General features: G+C 41.4%; 2 protein-coding genes across 2 annotated transcripts; both read right to left on the bottom strand.

Moving 5' to 3' along the window:
• Positions 1 to 4756: 4756 nt before the first annotated feature.
• Positions 4757 to 7103, bottom strand: purbb (purine-rich element binding protein Bb). Its single transcript, XM_047373675.1, has one exon. The coding sequence runs from the start codon at positions 7016 to 7018 to the stop codon at positions 6116 to 6118; it is 903 nt and encodes a 300-aa protein (XP_047229631.1). The 5' UTR covers positions 7019 to 7103; the 3' UTR covers positions 4757 to 6115.
• A 6821-nt stretch (positions 7104 to 13924) lies between these two features.
• ved (ventrally expressed dharma/bozozok antagonist) lies at positions 13925 to 18318 on the bottom strand. Its single transcript, XM_047373260.1, has 3 exons — positions 16811 to 18318; positions 15815 to 16068; positions 13925 to 14574 (listed from the first exon to the last, which is right to left on the bottom strand). Exons 1-3 carry the CDS (start codon positions 17037 to 17039, stop codon positions 14218 to 14220), a joined length of 840 nt encoding a protein of 279 aa, XP_047229216.1. The 5' UTR covers positions 17040 to 18318; the 3' UTR covers positions 13925 to 14217.
• Positions 18319 to 21779: the final 3461 nt, after the last annotated feature.

Below are 21779 nucleotides of genomic sequence, written 5' to 3'. Positions count from 1 at the left end.
GTGCCTATCTCCAGCACTCTAAGGGCAGGAGGCAGGGCACACCCTGGACAGGTCGCCAATCCATCGCAGGGCAACACAGAGGACAAACAACCATGTGACCCATTCACACCTAAGGGCAATTTAGAGAGACCAATTAACCTAACAGTCATATTTTTGGACTGTGGGAGGAAGCCGGAGTACCTAGTGAGAACTCACACATGCACAGGGAGAACATGCAGAAAGACCCCTGGCGGGGAGTCGAAACCCTAGACCTTCTTGCTGCAAGGCAAAAGGGCTACGATCTGTGCCATTTACAAAAGCAATCCTTTTGTAAATTCTTTTAAAAAAAGGATTGCATCTATCAAACTGACCAAGAATCCACTGTTGTTCTATTGTTTGTGTTGTTTCATATTTCAATGTGTACATGTAAGTCTCTGACCAGAAAAGTCACATATCTGAATTATTTTTCAATATATCCATTTCCTGGAAATTAAGAAAAAGCTTGATCACTCATCCTACACTGGTCCATGCTCTTATTGAGCTTTTTTATCAATAGCTTGTTGAAAATGTTTAAAAGATGGTTTTCTCCTGCAGTTAATAGGCAAGATTCAGGGTTCAGTCATGATCACTAGTCAGTCTAGTCCTCAATTAACCCAACATGCATGTCTTTGGAATATGGTGAGTAGCTGGGGGAACCTGAAGAACACCCTGAATCTTGAAAGGGGAGAACATGCAACCTCCATTGACAACCCAGAACTGCTGAGAGGTAACAAAACTAACCACCACATCAAAATGTAACTTCTTATCCAATTTCAAAATATTTTTTATTTAAATTTCCAGGAGGAAGGTTGTTGACACAATGCCCTTGAGGCCAATACTTTTAACTTCTGAACAATTTTTCTATGTTGGTCTTCTGATGCTTTGAAGGATTTGGGTCCATAATTACATACTATGTTTATGTTACAGCTCTATTGGACAGTTACATTTTTTTTAGGTGGAGAACTGTTAAAAGGTTACAAGAAGTAAATATCTTAATCGAAGTAGATCATTCTTTTGGAGCCTTTATGTAAATATGGATTTCATGTTCCCGGAGGTCTAAAACTATTAATTTACGCAACACTAAGGTGGATTTATTTAGTCTATAGAATACTTGCTTGCATAAAAAGCTATTGGTATTCACAGGAAAGAGCATAGTAGGTTAGTCCATTATATTCATTTTCATGGGGCAACATATTGCATATGCAACTGCCAGGTTAGAGCAACTATGTATTACAATGATAAAGAAATGTAAAAAACCAAAATATTATACTGGTTTAGGTGGAAACCAAATCATTGCCTGACCTTTCCAGAGTTTAGTTCTTCTGCTCAGATATGCTCCATCTTGCAATACATGTTTTCAATCCAAGGTAACTGGCACTGGGCTACAAACTATCAGTCTCTGTTGTTAATTACAGTAGACTTGCATGAAAATGTGAACAAGAGGTTCAGAGATATTTCTGAAATTGGAGTAAAGATAGAAGACATCTACTTTTAGTCTCAGACCTGCTCTGAGTATGTTAAAAAGTATCCTGTACCTTCTCAGCTTCACATAACCTCTCAACAGAACAGTTAAAAAAAAAATACGAACTATCCCTTTATGACACAGGCTTCAAACTCCAGTCCCCGAGGGCCAGCATTCTCCAACGTTTAGATGTGCCTGTCAACACACCTGAATCTCATAATTAGGTCATTAGCAGGAGTGCATGAGGAGGTAAACCAGACCTACGATTCAGGTGTGTTGGATGTGGAACAGGTCAAAAAACTGCAGGACAGCAGCCCAGCTCTACAGGTCCTTCTCAAAATATTAGCATATTGTGATAAAGTTCATTATTTTCCATAATGTCATGATGAAAATTTAACATTCATATATTTTAGATTCATTGCACACTAACTGAAATATTTCAGGTCTTTTATTGTCTTAATACGGATGATTTTGGCATACAGCTCATGAAAACCCAAAATTCCTATCTCACAAAATTATCATATTTCATCCGACCAATAAAAGAAAAGTGTTTTTAATACAAAAAAAGTCAACCTTCAAATAATCATGTACTGTTATGCACTCAATACTTGGTCGGGAATCCTTTTGCAGAAAGGACTGCTTCAATGCGGCGTGGCATGGAGGCAATCAGCCTGTGGCACTGCTGAGGTCTTATGGAGGCCCAGGATGCTTCGATAGCGGCCTTTAGCTCATCCAGAGTGTTGGGTCTTGAGTCTCTCAATGTTCTCTTCACAATATCCCACAGATTCTCTATGGGGTTCAGGTCAGGAGAGTTGGCAGGCCAATTGAGCACAGTGATACCATGGTCAGTAAACCATTTACCAGTGGTTTTGGCACTGTGAGCAGGTGCCAGGTCGTGCTGAAAAATGAAATCTTCATCTCCATAAAGCTTTTCAGCAGATGGAAGCATGAAGTGCTCCAAAATCTCCTGATAGCTAGCTGCATTGACCCTGCCCTTGATAAAACACAGTGGACAAACACCAGCAGCTGACACGGCACCCCAGACCATCACTGACTGTGGGTACTTGACACTGGACTTCTGGTATTTTGGCATTTCCTTCTCCCCAGTCTTCCTCCAGACTCTGGCACCTTGATTTCCGAATGACATGCAGAATTTGTTTTCATCCGAAAAAAGTACTTTGGACCACTGAGCAACAGTCCAGTGCTGCTTCTCTGTAGCCCAAGTCAGGCGCTTCTACCGCTGTTTCTGGTTCAAAAGTGGCTTGACCTGGGGAATGCGGCACCTGTAGCCCATTTCTTGCACACGCCTGTGCACGGTGGCTCTGGATGTTTCTACTCCAGACTCAGTCCACTGCTTCCGCAGGTCCCCCAAGGTCTGGAATCGGCCCTTCTCCACAATCTTCCTCAGGGTCCGGTCACCTCTTCTCGTTGTGCAGCGTTTTCTGCCACACTTTTTCCTTCCCACAGACTTCCCACTGAGGTGCCTTGATACAGCACTCTGGGAACAGGCTATTCGTTCAGAAATTTCTTTCTGTGTCTTACCCTCTTGCTTGAGGGTCTCAATAGTGGCCTTCTGGACAGCAGTCAGGTCGGCAGTCTTACCCATGATTGGGGTTTTGAGTGATGAACCAGGCTGGGAGATTTAAAGGCCTCAGGAATCTTTTGCAGGTGTTTAGAGTTAACTCGTTGATTCAGATGATTAGGTTCATAGCTCGTTTAGAGACCCTTTTAATGATATGCTAATTTTGTGAGATAGGAATTTTGGGTTTTCATGAGCTGTATGCCAAAATCATCCGTATTAAGACAATAAAAGACCTGAAATATTTCAGTTAGTGTGCAATGAATCTAAAATATATGAATGTTGAATTTTCATCATGACATTATGGAAAATAATGAACTTTATCACAATATGCTAATATTTTGAGAAGGACCTGTATGTAGCGCATCAAATTATAGGACAAACAAAAGGCTGTTTGCTCAGTAAGAGAATCTACCACCGTTAACATATCACTTTGCATCGCTGACATATTTTAAAAAGGGGAAAAACAGCTAGAAGTATATCCAACTGAGCAACCGAGTAAACTCCTCTTGACTTCATGTTCTTTAAGGATACAAATGGCAAACATCCGAGTCTGTTTAAGGCAGAGATGTCCAGGCCCTCTTAACATTTTCGTGCACCCTTTGACCACAACTCTAGAATGAAGCAAATCTGGCCTGAAAACACAGGTGTTAGATGCAGATACTTTTTTTTTTATTATTATGTTAGGGCAAAATCTTCTTTAGAAAATGTTGGGTACAACACATCAACACCTTTTAAAGCTACCCTGCCAATTTAGTCCTGAACAATGACAAGAACGTGACCCTACTGGAGACACATCCTCAGGAAGGTCCTGTCCATCTTAAGTTAAAAACATTTACAACCAACTACTTTAGTAAATATTAAAACCTTAAAAAGCCATTGGTGCAGGACGGGATATGAAGGGAATCATTAAAAAATATCAAATCAGGACATCTATGATTTGTTCCGCTTGATATTTTCAGTAACTTCTCCACTGTCCAGAAATGCTTTAATAACACAGAAAGTGCATGATAAAGAAAAAATGGAAAACTGTTCAAAGCTACGCCAGAAAATGTTTAATATCCTGACAGAAAGGAGGGCTGTCCGTGAAATTTTGAGATTCTAAAGCTGCAGCAAAAAAGTGAAAACATTAGGATCATAACTTTGAGTTATATAAAAAAAAAAAAAAAAAAAAAAGGTTTTGTAAGAGATCGGCCCCAAACCAAACACTAACGATACTTACTATTGTTATTTTGGCTACTGACAAATTCTCCACATTTTAGGAGCTGAAAGATTTCTCATTAAAAAACGTTTTTAAATTAAATATTAAAAAACTGCTTTTTGTATAAACTCAGGTTGTTTGGTCAGATATTAAAATGTGTTTAATCTGAAAAATGTAAGTGTGACATTAAAACCAGAAGAATTGCCCTGAATATTTGGCTTTTCGGCTCTTAATAGAACAGAGTCTAACAGTCAAATGAGCTAAATCCTCTTTATTTTTTCTCTTTAGTCAATGCATCAAAATTCAGACTTTTAAAACTTTCCAAACGTTTCTGTGTAAATCTTGTGAAACCAGGGTTACCATAATGTGAAGATCACAGCTAAGCTCAGGTTACTGCAATGATAATTGATCAGTTTGATCAAATGTGGAGTAAATAAAGTAACTTTAAAGAAAACCCCATGTCTTAATAGCACATAAAAATCACAACACTGAATGGTAAATTTAAACTTGTTTTAATCAAGGAAATCTTATAATTTCACTCTGGGAAGAACAAAATGAAACAAAAATCTGGAACTTTAAATCACATCTTTGTTCTATGAAAATTTATTTTTATTTTTAGTCATGAAACTCCTTTAGATAATACATTTTCTTTATAAGTATTTGAAAATATATTTTGCTGGTTTGCTTTATAATATATGTCATGTAAGCTGAATTTTATTTCAATATACTTCTTTTGGAAAAAAAAGAATAAAAAAGGAAAACATCCATCAATGCACATCTGTCCAGGGTCTTTGACATGTCTGAAGATGTCAGATACAGGCCTAAGCTGTACCAGACCTCATCTTTCCAGCCCCGGACCACCACAGAAAGCCTGATGGGAAAACTCCTCGCTGTATCTGAAGCAGCGCTCGCCTGCCAAGCGCTAGACATTTGGACCCTTGTTGTGTAGGAGCTAATGACCACTGGATAAGTCCCTGTGTGTTGTCCACTCTGAGGCCCGCTTCCCGCATGTTTAACGCAGCGCCAGGGATGCTCTGGTGCTCATCCTACTGAAGACACCATAAATTTAGCTTTGCTAAAAATTGTATGTATAACATAAAACCCAGCTGACCTGCACTGTAACTGACTGCTGGAGTCAAAGCTTTAATTCATTCCATGAGGCCGTTGTTGTTCGGGCTTGCACATAACCCTCTCGGCAGCTTCCCCCTAACATTTTGGGTAATCTTTCGATTGACAGCCTACAGATGCATGCTTGTTTGACAGCTCTCCATTTGCTGAAATAGATCACTGGCAGCAGCTCTCTATAAATTCCTCTCCAGTTCTTCAAACTGACTTACGAGACTCCCACAAACTGCCCACAGAGGAGAGACCTGGACCAGAACAGGATGGATGCTCGCCTTCTCCTAAACTCAAGCAAGGAAATCCTCTTAAGCAGGTCCTCACTCTTTAAATATACACTAGGTTCCAAACTGGATAGTAATCATTGGTTTCAGTTCTAGTTATAAAAACCAATCTGCTGGTTTTAGTAGCATGTCTTTCCTCTTTTTCGTTAAACATCAAAGCATAACTCACTCTTTTTTTTAAACCAATGAGATATCTCATTTACACATATTTTCCACTTTCAGAGAATCACACAACCACTCCAACCCTTAAACCTACAAACTTTTGAGATAATACACCAATAAGTCCCTGAACATGTACTTTTTTACGCCACAATACTTTAGTAGGCTATTACAGCACGATTTGTCATGCACTTTTATCTGTCGTTTCTGCTTTTTTTCTTCTTTTATGAAAAATACCCCTATGTTGCACATCTGTGGAGTAGCTGGACTAACAGCTGCTGTAATTCGCGTTCTCAGTCGTCATCCACGTCGTCCCCCTCGGACTCTTCTCTCCTCTCGTACATCTTGTCCCTCTGCCGCTCCTGGATCTCCTTCATCTCCTCGGCATACCTGCAGAAGGCTCCTCCGAACTTGCTCCAGGCTTTGAACGGAATGGTGATAGAGTTCCTGTAGCTGGGCTTCACCTCGCTCACCCGCAGGAACACTCCGTATTTGTTGGATCCGACGTCGAAAAAGAAGCGCTTGGAGTCCACCATGATGGAGGTGCCCTCGGGAAGCTCGCTGTAGCCCCCCGGGACCGTGCCCCCCGTCAGCTCCCCGTCATCTCCCCCATAATCATCTATGAGCTTAGCAAGGGCGTCTCTGAACTCTATTAGCCCTTGCGCCGGAAGGGCAATGGTCTGGCCGGCAAGCATGCCACCCACGGGCCCCCCGACTCCAAAGCCAGGTCCGCGGTTTACGGTTTGCCGGATGCGCAGGAACCTACCCCGCTGGTTCTCCTTCAAGTCGAGGTAGTACTTGCGGTTTTCCCGAACAAGAAATTCGCTCTTTAGAGCTCGCCTCGGCCCACCGTCTTCACCCGCGGTGGCATGGGCTATTTGCTCCGGCGTGCTAGGCCCCAGCTGGGCGTAGTGCTCGATGAAATCCCCGAGGTAGTCACGGAACTCCGCCGCAACTGACAGCGAGAGGGTCAAGCGACTTTTGGAGCCCCCGGCCCCTACCTCGGCGATTTTAATGAACCTGCCTTTACTGTTCTGCTTGACATCCAAGTAGAAACGCTTGTTTTGAATGTCAAGGCGCTTGCTCGCCAGCTCCTGGGTCTCCTGGTCTCTCTGAAAGTGCTGGAAGCCTCCTCCTCCGCTACTTCCACCGCGCTCACTCCCACTGTCGCCATCCGCCATCTTCAGCACCACCATTCGGCTTCTGCCCCCCTCTTTCTGCGCAGCAGCTCTTTGCGTGCAGTTGTCAGCAAGCGTCGCGCACCCTCCCCTTACGTTCACTATTGAAGCGCTGTGATTGGCCAAAACACTTGCCACTTCAACGTGTTCACACCGTTACGGCGTTTTTATTGGTCAATAAATTTCCGTGCTATCGTCCATCTTTAAAATCGCTTGTCAGCCATTGGTCCACACTTGAGTTATGTCAGCAAATGCGTACTTCTCAAACCTTGTTTTACATTAAAGTTGTGTTTGTGTAATATAACACCTTTAAAGCCGTCGTTTTAAAATGTTTTGAATGGTATCAGAAATTGTTTGGATAATTTTTGTTTCTTTCTCACTGATACAACGGGACTTCCCCGTCCTTTAAATGTAATAACGCAAAATACTATTGGAGAAAAACGTGTTGGTGGTTTTCTAAGCTGTAGCGATGCTACATTGCTGTTGCATTACCCGGTTTTGACACCAGATGGCATGACACCATTGTATACTCAGCCAACCGTTATTTTGCTTCTACTTCTTCCTAGTCTAGTATCCATGACATCTACTGTAAGTTTGAATGACAATATAATATTGTTTTATTGCTCTTTTGTGTATATATTTCTGTACATGAAAGACTGGATGTGGTTTAACATGGGAAAACTCAAGTAATAAAGAGCGCTTATAATAGTAAAACTGAAATATGTTTATTTCATTCAAATAACAAATGTCAAATTTTGTTTATTCTACTATATGATGTCATCAGATATACTCCCTTCAAATCACAATCCAGTAAAAACCCGTAAATCAAGTTCCAAACTCTTACCTGTGCTGCCAGGCATCATAAAGGACTTTGTTGCCATAGGAAACTTCATAAAGTCAACAACTTACAAACCACCAGCACTGAAGCTTGCTATCAGCTGAGAACTGCTTGAACATCAGTTTCGCTTTCCAAAATGGTGCAAGATTTACATCATGTCAGACTGAGATGGTGCTGAAGAATCATCAAGAAAATCAGCACTTTCAAGCTTGACTGAAGTAGTCATCTGTCCACAGTGCAATGTAAAAAGTCTTCCGGAGAAAAGGTTTGTGGTCAAATGAGACAAAGATTGAGTTGCAGTGGCAAGAAGCAATGGAGGAAACCAACCATTTCAAATGAGGCAATTCTTCAAATATCAGCCACACATTTTGATGTCCGTCTGTCCGTCCGTCATCTATACCCGCTTATCCTTGCAGGGTCACAGGGGTGGTGGGTAGTGCTTATCTCTAATTTTAATTGGGCAAGAAGCGGGGGAAACCCAGGACAGGACACCAGTCCATCACAGGGCAACAGAGAAACACCGGTCAAACAACCATGCACATACTGTTTTCTTGGTATCCCTGTTAATGATGTGTTCAAAAGACCTATAACAAATGGTTTCTTTGGAGACTTGATGACATCAAGGTGCCACTGTTTGCTGCAATCCATCCTCCTCACAGTGTGTGGTGACATATAAAAGTCAGAACCATAAAACGGACATCATTTTCAGCTTTATCTTTTTTGTTTTCATGGATATTTTTATAAGATTTAAAATTCTAGATGATGAAATCTACAAACATTATTCCTCTGTTCTCATCTGTCTAATGCTCTTTATCATCATCCTCTGGAGTTGGCATGTACCAGGTTTTTGGGAAAACCTGGTCTGATCCGGAGAGACGGCATCCATCCCACTTTGGATGGAGCTGCTCTTCTTTCTAGGAATCTGGCTGAATTTATTAGTTCTCCAAAACTCTGACAACCCAGGGTTCAGACCAGGAAGCAGGGTCGTAGTTTAACACTCCTTTCTGCAGCTTCTGTACTGCTACCCACCCATTACCCTATTAAGACAGTGTCTCGCCAACGGCCAAAATTGAATAGATTAAAAAATAATCTAAAAGGAGGAAATCAGGAAAATCTAATAAAAATAAACACAACTCAGACCGAAAAGAAAAATAAAACAATTAAATGTGGCTTACTGAACATAAGATCTCTCTCTTCAAAGACATTTCTAATTAGTGACCTGATTTGTGACAATAAGATTGATTTACTTTGCCTCACAGAAACCTGGCTGCAGCAAGAGGATTATTTTACTATAGGATTATGTTACTATAAATGAGTCAACTCCTACTAATTATTTAAATTTTCACATTCCTCGAATTACTGGGCGAGGAGGAGTAGCAACCATCTTTCAGTCGGATTTATTGATTAGCCCCAGACCAATCAATAGCTACAACTCTTTTGAATATTTAATCCTTAGTTTTCCTCATCCAAATTGCAAAGCACTAAAACCTCTTCTGTTTGTTGTTTTGTACTGTCCAACAGGCCCTTACTCTCAATTTTTAGATCAGTTTTCAGACCTTTTATCTGATTTAGTGTTAAATATAGATAAAGTTATTATAGTGGAGGATTTTAACATTCATGTAGACGCTGAAAGTGATAGCCTAAATATAGCGTTTAATGCTATCTTAGACTCAATTGGCTTTGATCAAAACATTAACAAACCTACCCACCTTTGTCTTCATTCTCTGGACCTTGTGCTGACATATGGCATTGAGTGTAAAGACATAACAATATTCTCTCATAACCCTGTCCTGTGACCATTTCTTAATAACCTTTGAGTTTAATTTAACCGAGTACTCCACACCTGAAAGAAAATTTCATTATAGCAGATCATTATCAGGCGATGCTGTAACAACCTTTAAAGAATCTGTTCCACTTTTAATTTCCTCATTATCACTAAAAAGCACAATGGAGGGCAATAATTCTGTTTCTGCCCCTTCACAAATTGATTCTTTTGTTCATAGTGTTTCTTCATCATTGCGTGATGCATTAGACAATGCAGCCCCTTGAAAAAGAAGGTAATCATTAATAGGAGGCTAGCTCCTTGGTTTAATTCAGAGCTGCATACTTTAAAGCACAATGTTAGAAAATTGGAGAGAAAATGGCGCTCTATACACCTAGAGGATTCCTACTTAATCTGGAAAAATAGCCTACTGTTGTATAAAAAGACACTTCGCCAAGCTAGAACAGCTTATTTCTCATCATTAATAGAAGAGAACAAGAATAATCCTAGGTTTCTCTTTAGTACAGTTGCTAAACTTACACAGAATCATAGCTCTGTTGAGCCATCCATTCCCTTAGCTCTTAGCAGCCATGACTTTATGGGATTCTTCTTAAATAAAATTGATTCTATTAAAAAGAAAATCTTTGACATACTCCCAAAGATGATTACTTCATCCTCAGCAAGTGAGACAACATTGGAAATAACTGCAGAACCTTATTTGTGTTTGGACTGTTTTGATCCTGTGTAGCTTCCTGAGTTATCAGAAATATTAGCTTCATCTAAACCTTCAACTTGTATGTTAGACCCAATCCCGACCAAATTATTTAAGGAAGTGTTCCCTCTGATTACCAGCCCCATTTTAGATATGATTAATCTATCTTTAGTAAATGGATATGTACCACAGGCTTTTAAGTTAGCTGTAATTAAACCTTTACTTAAGAAACCTTCGCTTGATCGAGATGACTTGAAAAATTACAGACCTATATCCAATCTTCCATTCTTATCTAAAATTCTTGAGAAAATTGTTGCTAATCAAATGTGAGAGCATCTACACAGCAATGACCTGTTTGAAGAGTTTCAGTCAGGTTTCAGAGCTCATCATAGCACTGAAACAGCTCTGCTGAAAGTCACTAATGATATTCTTATGGCCTCAGATAATGGACTAGTGTCTATTCTGGTTCTGTTAGATCTCAGTGCTGCATTTGATACAGTCGATCACAAAATTCTCTTAGAAAGGCTGGAATATGCTGTAGGGATCAGGGGAACAGCGCTAGGCTGGTTTAAATCTTATCTGTCTGACAGATTCCAGTTTGTTCATGTAAATGATAAATCATCTTTAAACTCCGGGGTTAATTGTGGAATACCACAGGGCTCAGTACTTGGGCCAATTCTCTTTACTATATATATGCTTCCAATAGGTCAAATTATTTGGCAGCATGGAATAAATTTTCACTGTTATGCTGATGATACTCAGGTTTACTTATCCATAAATCCTGATGAGCCCAACCAGTTAGATAGACCACAAGCATGTCTTGAAGATATAAAAACTTGGATGATGTTAAATGTTTTGCTTCTAAATTCAGACAAGACAGAAGTTGTCGTCTTTGGACCGGAGTCTTTAAAAAAGAAACTGCTTAGTCAATCACTTAACCTGGACGGCGTTAAATTGACCTCTGATAATAAAGTAAAAAACCTTGGTGTTATTTTTGACCAGGACATGTCATTTAAATCCCATATTAAACAGGTTTCTAGGATTTCCTTCTTTCATCTCCGGAACATTGCCAAAATTAGAAATATCCTATCTAGGAGTGACGCTGAAAAACTGAGCCATGCATTTGTTACTTCAAGGCTGGACTATTGTAATTCGTTACTATCAGGATGTCCTCAAAATGCAGTTAAAAGCCTTCAGCTGATTCAAAATGCTGCAGCAAGAGTTCTGATGAAAATTAAAAAGAGAGATCATATTTCTCCTATTTTAGCTTCCCTTCATCGGCTCCCTGTTAAATCCAGAATAGAATTTAAAATTCTCCTCCTCACATATAAAGCCCTTAATGATCTAGCTCCATCATACATCAGAGATCTGATTGTTCCATATGTTCCTAACAGAGCACTTCGTTCTCAGACTGCATGTTTACTGGTGGTTCCTAGAGTCTCTAGAAGTAGAATGGGAGGCAGATCCTTTAGTTATCAGGCTCCTCTCCTGTGGAACCAGCTCCCAGTTTTAGTCCGTGAGGCAGACACCCTGTCTACTTTTAAGGCTAGGCTTAAAACTTTCCTTTTTGATAAAGCTTATAGTTAGAGTGGCTTAGTTTATCCTGAGCTATCTTCCTTATTTTTTACCTCCGTCTTCTTCCCTCCCTGTTGGTTGGAGTAAGGGGGAGTCAGGTTTAGCCTAAACCGGCTCAGTTATGGTTGAGGTGCAAACACACCCTCCATTTCTGCTACCTGTATGACCTCTTCTCTTTTCCAATGGTTATAATCAGTCTGACAGAGGGAGGTATCCCAATCATTGTGGTTTTTAGTATAACAATGACCATCAGTGGGACCCTTTGTGGGGTGCCTTGAGACGACATTGTTGTAAATAAGCGCCGTTTAACTAAATAATCTGAACTGAAACTATCTGTGTAGTTATGCTGCTATAGGCTTAGGCTGCTGGAGGACATAACGACCACTTTCACCCTCTTCGCTACATTCTCACACTACCCTCCAATTTTGCATTGTTTGCTGTTATTTCAGCTTTTAACCTTGTTCTCTCTTTTCTCTTCCTAGAAGCTACACCTGGCCTGACTCTGTGTCTACCTGTGACACCTTTCTGGAGAGGGGAATCGTCCGAGCTTCTGCTGGCAACAACTTAATGCTCACCCTCTACCGATGATCCACATAGCCCTGTCTTTTAGTGTTTAACCCTTTCTCTCTCCTAGACATGGAAATTGACTGAGCTTTTACTGTGACTAATTATATGTGCTCTCTTTCAGATTCTAACCTTGAAAACTGGCTCAGAGTTTATCTGTTCTTTCCTTCTAGGTGAAACGACTAAAGGAGCTACATCCATTAACATTTACTTTTCCTTCCCATAGAAAGTACTCCTTTATCAGTGCTTCTTTGTTCTCTTTGTGTCTCTGCTCTGTTCTCTCAAACCCCCAGTCAATTGTGGAAGATGGCCGCTCACACTGGGCCTGGTTGTGCTGGAGGTTTCTTCCTGTTAAAAGGGAATTTTTCCTCTCCGCTGTCGCGACATGCATGCTCAGTATGAGGGATTGCTTCAAAGTCAACGCCAGTGACTGTCCACTGTCTCTACATGCTCATCCAGGAGGAGGGAATGCTGAAAGTCACTGACTGGATGCAATCTGCTGGGTTTCCTTAGATAGAAAAACTTTTTATCCAATTTGAATAAAAAGCTAACTCCGACTGCACTGTTCAATTGTTAGGATTAATAGGAACGTATGTACCTGACTGTTGTGAAGTGCCTTGAGACAACATGTGTTGTGAATTGGCGCTATATAAATAAAACTGAATTGAATTGAATGTAGCCCAGTCCAGATGTAAAATGTTCCAACACTCAACATGACCAGATTATTATCTATTATCATTTTCACTATGTCAAATAAGAACATACTAATCAGTGTTTAATCAATTTACAGGACTGTTTGATGTCTCGGTTTTATCATTTGGCATATGACCTATATTCTCCAATTAAAATGAGTTTTTTTCAATTTTGCGACACCTTGTGTCTTTGATAGCTTAGATGCATTTAAAGTAACTCAGAGGAGCATTTTAGTTGCATACCCTTTCAGTTTTAAGAGATCAGCATTACTAGTATAAAATATAACTTTACTAAAAATCCCTCCTGCTCAATAAAAAGCCTACCTATGCCTGTTTGAGCAACTTGTTTATTCAACCAGGATGAACAGCTGCTCACACAGAAAACACAGGAAAAATGGCAGGAATACATTTTCTTCTGGGCTGCACGGTGGTGCAGTTGGTAGCACTGTTGCCTTGCAGCAAGAAGGTCCTGGGTTCAATTCCCAGCCTGGGGTCTTTCTGCATGGAGCTTGCATGTTCTCCCCGTGCATGCGTGGGTTCTCACCAGGTACTCCGGCTTCCTCCCACAGTCCAAAGACATGCCTGTTAGGTTAATTGGTCACTCTAAATTGACCTTAGGTGTATGAATGAGTGTGTGCATGGTTGTTTGTGTGTTGCCCTGTGATGGACTGGCGATCTGTCCAGGGTGTACCCTGCCTCTCGCCCATAGACTGCTGGAGATAGGCACCAGCTCCCCCGCGACCCACTATGGAATAAGCGGTAGAAAATGACTGACTGACATTTTCTTTATTTAAATTTATTTTCACAGTCACATAAAAACACAACTCTACATAAGCAGCTTCATCAGTGTAAATTTAAATAGATCAAAACTGTACAAACACAGAGATACACACACACTCACACACTGTTCATTTTATTGCACGCCACCCAGTTCATGTTGGAATTTTAGGAGATTGTAAACTATTTGGTTCCGTTAATCTTAACAGGATGATATCAACGGTTTTGTTATAAAAAATATCCTTTTTTGTCTCAGAAATGCAAAATGCTCCAAAGGTTTCTTTTCAGTGTCTGTGATCAGTAGTATTGAGGGTATGGTGTGTAGGATCCCCTGAGATGAGAGGTGGCAGTGGGCAGCATGACTCCTGGGAGGCTGCTGTACTGGTAGAAAGGGTCCAGGGGCAGAACGGAGGTGTTTGACAGAGGGGAGCTGTACTGAAAGGTGGGAGGATGAACGTAGGATGCGGGAGTTGTGGCCTCTGGCAGCACCGCTGCTGCCGCTGAGTGGTATGTGGGGTACGGCCCGGGCCTGTAGGCATGTAGCTCAGGATAATGCATGAAATGAGAGGCAGCATTGGCCTGGCAGGCGTGAGCCAAGGCATCCTGCACCGTCCTCTTTAGCTTCATCCGCCTGTTCTGGAACCAGTTTCTGATCTAAGAGAGATATTATAATGGGAGCATATTAGGCTGAAGCAGGAGTTTTAAATAATAAATAATTTTACAAGCATTTACTTCGCATTCCAAAATCTATGTGAGACAAAACATAGCTAACAGTTTTACAAATAAAACAATAAAGTTATGTAATTCAGTCACAGGCGTTAAAAAACCCAGACAACATTTTATTAATCAATTTATACATTCAAATCGGTTTGGCACCAATAATTAATACAGCCCATTCTGTCCCAGGTACAACAAGATACTTTCCCCAACTCACAAGATACTCACCGACCCTGCTGTTTTTTGAGGTTAGTTGTAACCTGGTTTCTGTCTGACTTAAAGGTTACTTTCCTGGCTGCTCTTAGGGTATCAAGTCCTGCATTGTAGTGTGATCCAGGTCTCTAAAGTACACTGTAAGTTTCACAAAGTAACCTGTAAGTACTGAAAGTTCCAGAGAGTAACCTGTAGGTTTGTTAAAAAAAAAAAACCTGAAACTTCAGAAAATAGCATCTAAGTACTGAAAGTAACCAGTATGTTTGGAAGAGTACCCAGAACTTTTCAGGAAATAATGCTTAAGTACCAGAAAGTAACCATTACGTTTAAGAAAATAACATTTAACTTCAGAAAATGTATTTCAGTGTACTGAACAGTAGCCTATTAGTTCAGGAATTTAACCAAGAAGTTCCAGAAAGTAACCTTATTTAATCAGTAAAGTAAGCCATACATTTTAAAGCAGTGTTTCAGTTTCAGAAATTAAACTGTCTGTACCAAAAGTAACCTGTGGGATTTAGAAAGCAACTTTTAAATTTGGGAAAGTTAAATGTAAGTTTTGGAAGGTTTTAGAAAGTTAATGTAAGTTCCAGAGAGTGACCTCTAAATACTGAAAAGTAACCAAAATATCCATTAACTTCAAGAAAGTAATTTTCTGAGGTTCAGAAAGTAACATGTAAGTTCGTGAAAAATAGTCTCAGCTACATATTGGCATTTCTTGCTAAATGTTAAAATATAGACATTTTTTAAATCTAAACTTAATTGTATTTATTCATTTAAAAAAACGTCATAAATGATCATAAAAACATCATGAACATATATAAACGAGCTAATGACTTCTAATTACAGTGCGTGGTTAGTGTGTTACTTTATAACTTTCCCTAGCGATCAGTTGAAAATCATCTGAGCTGTTAAAAAGCTACCTCGTCAACGAGCGATTCACCGTCGGCCAATCGAGGATTGTTACCTGTTTGTCGGAGAGGTTGAGCTTCTTGCAGAGCTCCGCCTTGTCTTGTGTTCCCAGGTAAGCGTTTCTCTTGAAAGCTCTCTCCAGGCTGCTGATCTGCTCTGCCGTGAAGGCTGTGCGGGGCCTCCTGCCCACGGGGGACGTGGAGGAGGCGCTGTCGGTGTGGGTGGACGGGGAATGAGACTGACCGCCTTCACTCTCGTACCCTGAGGTCTCCTCCTCGGTGCCGCTGCTGAAACCGGCCTCATTCGCAGCTTACAGCAAGAAGCAAGGAAGACATTACTTTAAATGAACGTTACTAACATCAGACACAGACTAAAGCACCACTGATGGTATATTGTGAAGGTAATAAACCACCGTTTCTGTGAAGGTTCAAAGGAAAACTTAAACATAAGAGCAAATGTGGATATTTTTATACACTTCTATGAGAAATAAACAAATCTCTCAGATTATATATGTTACAGATACATCTGTATATATTATTGTCTTTTAAAACTAATGTACAATTTAAGCTAAATTCTTCTGATTTGAATTTCTGACATTAACATCTTTAAATTGCCGTAGAGAATAAAACAATTAAAATCTCATACAAAAGATTATAGAAGACCAGTTCAACAGAACGTTGTTGGATGTATGTTAAAAACGGTAAATAATATATTTTGATTATAATATTACAGATACAAATTTGTTTTAAAACTGAAATCTAAGTTTAAAAAAAAAGCAATTTGATCAAATAAAAATAAAAGAAGCTTGTGTAACTACCCTTAGGGTTAGGGTTAGGTTAGGTTAACCCTAACTATCCTAACTACTTTTCAAATTTCAAATTCCAAATACCATATTTATTTGTACCTTTAGGACAGGTATCATTTAAATATTAACTTTTCCCCATAAAAATTCACAAAATAGAAGATCTTTGGTAAAGGTTGAGATAAAAGTCATGAACCTGCCACCTCTTAACCCCCCCGGACTGAACTATACACAGAGTTAAACTCTTACCTTCATTGCTGGGAGATGTTTGGTGCTGAGGAGCTTCTTGGCTTAAAGTGTTGATGTATTGCTGCTCCAGCTCTAGTAGCTTTTCAGATTTTGGCTTGCAGTAAAAACCCGGCAGACTCTCTGAATGCGTCCCCCAAGCTGCTGGCACGGGTGCTAGAGCGGGGAAAGTCCCTGACACTGCTGGCTTACTGCTTTGGGCCATCCACTCGATGGAGAAATGTCCCCTCATGGTTGCTGAAGATTAAAGGTTCTCTCTGCAGGAAGCTGGGAAGAAAAAAATCCTTTTGTGGCTTCTTAGCTCAGAGTTTAGGTCAGGGGAATGTTCTTCTCAGGATGGTTACTTGCAAAGGTCACAGACTTATGATTGTTTCTCCAAGCAGGCCGTATTTATAGTAGATGTCCCAACCTGAAGATCAAAGCATGTTCCTTCAGTTTTCACAACTGGAGTAATTAAGATGTCCCATTCAGTCTCAATGAGGCTGTTACAGCAAGGCTCCAGTGAGTCTGGGAAGGACCCCCACCTCTCCTCCAGCACCCTCCTCCTTCCTGCCTCTGCAACAGATAATAGACTCACCCCAAACCGTCTGCATCTCCCCTACGGCAACAGCCATGCCGTAAAAACATGGTTAGTTAAGATTTTCTTCAGGGAAGAAATTTCCACTCAGGACGGGTGTGGAAATTCTTAAAAGCAGAATCAGATTCAGCTGAATTGTTGGGTGGAAGTTGGAGAGAGGTCAAAGTTTCAAACATAAACCAACCTCAAATGAAATTTATGTTGCATCTTTTTTGAGAATATGTACTTGTATTTGCTAACTGATTTGGCCCCTTTAAATGAAAAAACAAATCCAAACACAATTTAAAAATGATATATAAGAAAATAACAATGAGGAAAAAATTGTTTAAATAAATTCAAAATCAAAGAAACATTCTGTTTTTTTTTGTGGGATAATAATCCTCAAACTAAAAGCCTGTGGTAAAACAGAACGGAGGGGATTAGGAGGCGTGAAGGCTAATATTCACCACTTTCTTTGTTTTCTAAGGTAGTAAAATAAAATATATTTTTAACCTTTTATTTTAACCTCTGAAACTTTTAATCAGTTAAAAAAATAACAATTCAATTTCAATTGGCAATCATCAAAAAACTTTTGCTGATCAATGGGGAAAAAAATCACGTTTACAGCCTTAAATGCTCTCAGGGTGGTAAGCTTCTCATCATGGCCAGTAAATCAGGATCAACTACTTAGAAATGATGTTTCCTGCATCTCCAAGAGAGAAGGAGTCATCAGGTTAATAAGCAACATAATGAGCAGTGAGTGGTTTAACATACAGACAACAGTTAATCTTGAGATCATCCAGAGATTAAAGGCAGACTTTGTAAAGCTGATACACACGCACACACACACTCTCTTGTTTTGCTATATGTAGTGAGGACCATCTGTTGACTCCCATTGATTTTCAGTCATTTTCAACCCTTTCTATGCCCTAACCCTGACAATAACCCTAAACCTAACAATTACCAGTGCATGCCTCACCCTAACCTTAACCTAAACTCAATTCATACCTTAGTCCTAAACCTAACCGTTAGCAAAATAGGTCGTGAGGACCAGCAAAATGTCCTCACTTTGGTACAAACGGTCCTCAATTTGATGGTGAAATCGGGAAAATGGTTCTCACTGTGATGCCAACACAAGAACACACACACACACACACAGGGGATGCTGGTTGTGTAATCAGGATTCAGCTAGTTCTTATGTTCTCATGCCCAGTTGTACTTGTCTACTTTCATTTTGTACTCGTACTCGTCGTCTTCCGCTTTATCCGGGACCGGGTCGCGGGGGCAGCAGACTCAACAGAGACGCCCAGACGTCCCTCTCTCCAGACACCTCCTCCAGTTCCTCCAGGGGGAGCCCAAGGCGTTCCCAGCCCAGCCGAGAGACATAGTCCCTCCAGCGTGTCCTGGGCCGTACCCTGGGCCTCCTCCCGGTGGGACGTGCCTGGAACACCTCCCGAGGAAGGCATCCAGGAGGCATCCGGTATAGATGCCCGAGCCACCTCAACTGGCTCCTCTCGACGTGGAGGAGCAGCGGCTCTACTCCGAGCCCCTCCCGGATGGCCGAGCTCCTCACCCTATCTCTAAGGGAGTGCCCGGCCACCCTACGGAGGAAGCTCATTTCAGCCGCTTGTATCTGGGATCTCGTTCTTTCGGTCATGACCCAAAGTTCATGGCCATAAGTTAGGGTAGGAACGTACACCGACCAGTAAATTGAGAGTTTTGCTTTTCGGCTCAGCTCTCTCTTCACCACAACGGACCGGCACAGCGCCCCCATTACTGTGGCAGCCGCACCGATCCGTCTGTCGATCTCCCGCTCCATTCTTCCCTCACTCGTGAACAAGACCCCGAGATACTTAAACTCCTCCACTTGAGGCAGGAACTCCCATCCAACCTGAAGAGGACAAGCCACCCTTTTCCGGTCGAGTACCATGGCCTCGGACTTGGAGGAGCTGATCCTCATCCCAGCTGCTTCACACTCGGCTGCGAACCGCCACAGCGCATGCTGTAGGTCTTGGCTAGAGGGGGCCAGCAGGACCTCTCCAATACCCTGGCGTAGGCCTTACCAGGGAGGCTGAGGAGTGTGATCCCCCTGTAGTTGGAACACACCCTCCGGTCCCCCTTCTTATGAAGGGGGACCACCACCCCAGTCTGCCAGTCCAGAGGCACTGTCCCCAACCGCCACGCAATGTTGAAGAGACGTGTCAACCATGACAGCCCTACAACATCCAGAGACTTGAGGTACTCAGGGCGGATCTCGTCCACCCCCGAAGCCTTGCCACCGCGGAGCTTTTTAACCACCTCGGTGACTTCAGCCTGGGTGATGAAAGAGTCCAACCCCGAGTCCCCAGCCTCTGTTTCCACCACGGAATGCGTGATGGCAGGATTGAGGAGATCCTCGAAGTACTCCTTCCACCGCCCGATAATGTCCTCAGTCGAGGTCAGCAGTCTCCCGCCCCCACTATAAACAGTGTTGGCGAAGCACTGCTTTCCCCTCCTGAGGCGATGGACGGTTTGCTGGAATCGCTTCGAGGCCAACCGGTAGTCCTTCTCCATGGCCTCACCGAACTCCTCCCAGGCCCGTGTTTTTGCCTCTGCCACAGCCCGGGCCGCAGCACGCTTGGCCTCACGGTACCCGTCAGACGCCTCAGGAGTCCCACAAGCCAACCACAGCCGATAGGACTCCTTTTTCAGCTTAACAGCATCCCTTACTGCCGGTGTCCACCACCGGGTTCTGGGATTGCCGCCGCGACTGTTAGCTTTCCATCCCTCCATGACATCTTGCTACTACAGCTAAATAGACTTCACACTGCTTCACTATAAATTGAATTAACCATTTTAGACTACAGTATGTCAGTTTATTTTCCATTTTAAGTAAGTGTTTTCATGAATTTTGGAGATAAATGTCAATAAAAATCTTAAGTCTTTACGATAGCGCTCCACAATTGCGAAACTATATCTGGTATTCTGAGAGATGTCGAGGAACATAAGCTTTCCCCTTATGCTGATGACCTTCTGCTGTATGTCACTTCCTCTGGTTCTAGCACGGCTCAGTCAGTTTGACAGTTTTTCAGGCTATAAACTCAACATCAGCAAGAGCATGCTCTTCCCCGTTAATGAAGCAGCACGAGCCTCAGACTTTACTAATTTCACCTTTAAAATTGAATCTAATAAGTTCACCTTTTTAGGAGTTACAGTTACCAGAAATGATAAAAACTAATTTAAAGAAAACTTATTTAATCAGATTAAATGGTCCCTGTCACAGAGGTCACCACTATCCATGTCTCTGGTTGGACGGGTGAACTCTGTTCAAATGGTCATATTGCCAAAACTTATGTACCTCTTTCAAACGTTACCAGTTTTTATTCCTGGCTCCTTCTTACAGCAGTTGTACACAGCCTTATCTTCATATATATGGCAAGGTAACCGACAGCGCCTAAATAAAACCCATCTTCAAAAAGTAAAAATTGCAAGGTGGGTTCACGCTGCCAAACTTCCGTTTTTATTATTGGGCTTCCAACTTGAGAAATCTTGTGCATTGGTGCATTTGACATGACCACCCCGACCGTCTGGGTTGTGACAGAGCTCAGCTTACATAACAACCTATTTCCACGGGCCCTTGTTGGCTCTGCCCTACCTTTACGTCCCATTCCGTCATTTGATAACCCTGTGGCTAGACATTCACTGAGAATATGGCCACAGTTCAGGAGACATTTCGGCCTTTGCAGTTTTTCTGTTTGGAATCATATTACCACAAATAACCCCTTTAAACCATCTATGACAGATCCAGGCTTTCAGCGATGGCGCAAAAGTGGTATCATTAGTTTTAAGGATTTACTTATAGATGATACCTGGCATCATTCATACAACTGAAAGACAAAATTGACCTTTTAAATTCAGATTTTTTTATCTTCAAACACAGCATTTGTTTTTACCTCACAACTGCCCGATTTCTCTATTTCAACAGAGACGGAAACATTCAAGCAAAGGTCTTATCTCTAAACTGTATAATATCATGCTGGATATTTTAATAAACCCTGGTGGATCAAATTAAGACTGCTTGGGAAAAAGATAAAAGCCTTCCTTTATCTGAGGACACCTGGGTCTCAGCTCTTATAATTCATCTTCACTTTGTGCTCAACATCGGTTAATCCAGTTTAAGGTGGTACATCGGGCCCATATTTCTAAGGCTAAGCTGTCTTCTGCGTACCCTACTATTAGTCCACTGTGCACCAGATGTAACCTTATGGACGCCTCTTTCTACCATATGTTCTTTTCATGTTCACACCTCAGTAACTACTGGAAAGAAGTATTTGGCAAAATATCTGCGATATTCATCGTCAAACTGGAAGCAAACCCAATACCAGGTCTTTTTGGGGTCATAGAGGGCATAAATATTTTAAGCACTGTTAAAAACGG

The sequence above is a fragment of the Girardinichthys multiradiatus genome, chromosome 8, assembly GCF_021462225.1.
Source record: "Girardinichthys multiradiatus isolate DD_20200921_A chromosome 8, DD_fGirMul_XY1, whole genome shotgun sequence".
NCBI lineage: Eukaryota > Metazoa > Chordata > Actinopteri > Cyprinodontiformes > Goodeidae > Girardinichthys > Girardinichthys multiradiatus.
The sequence above is the reverse complement of the archived record's forward strand: the minus strand, read 5'-3'. Positions and strand labels throughout refer to the sequence as shown.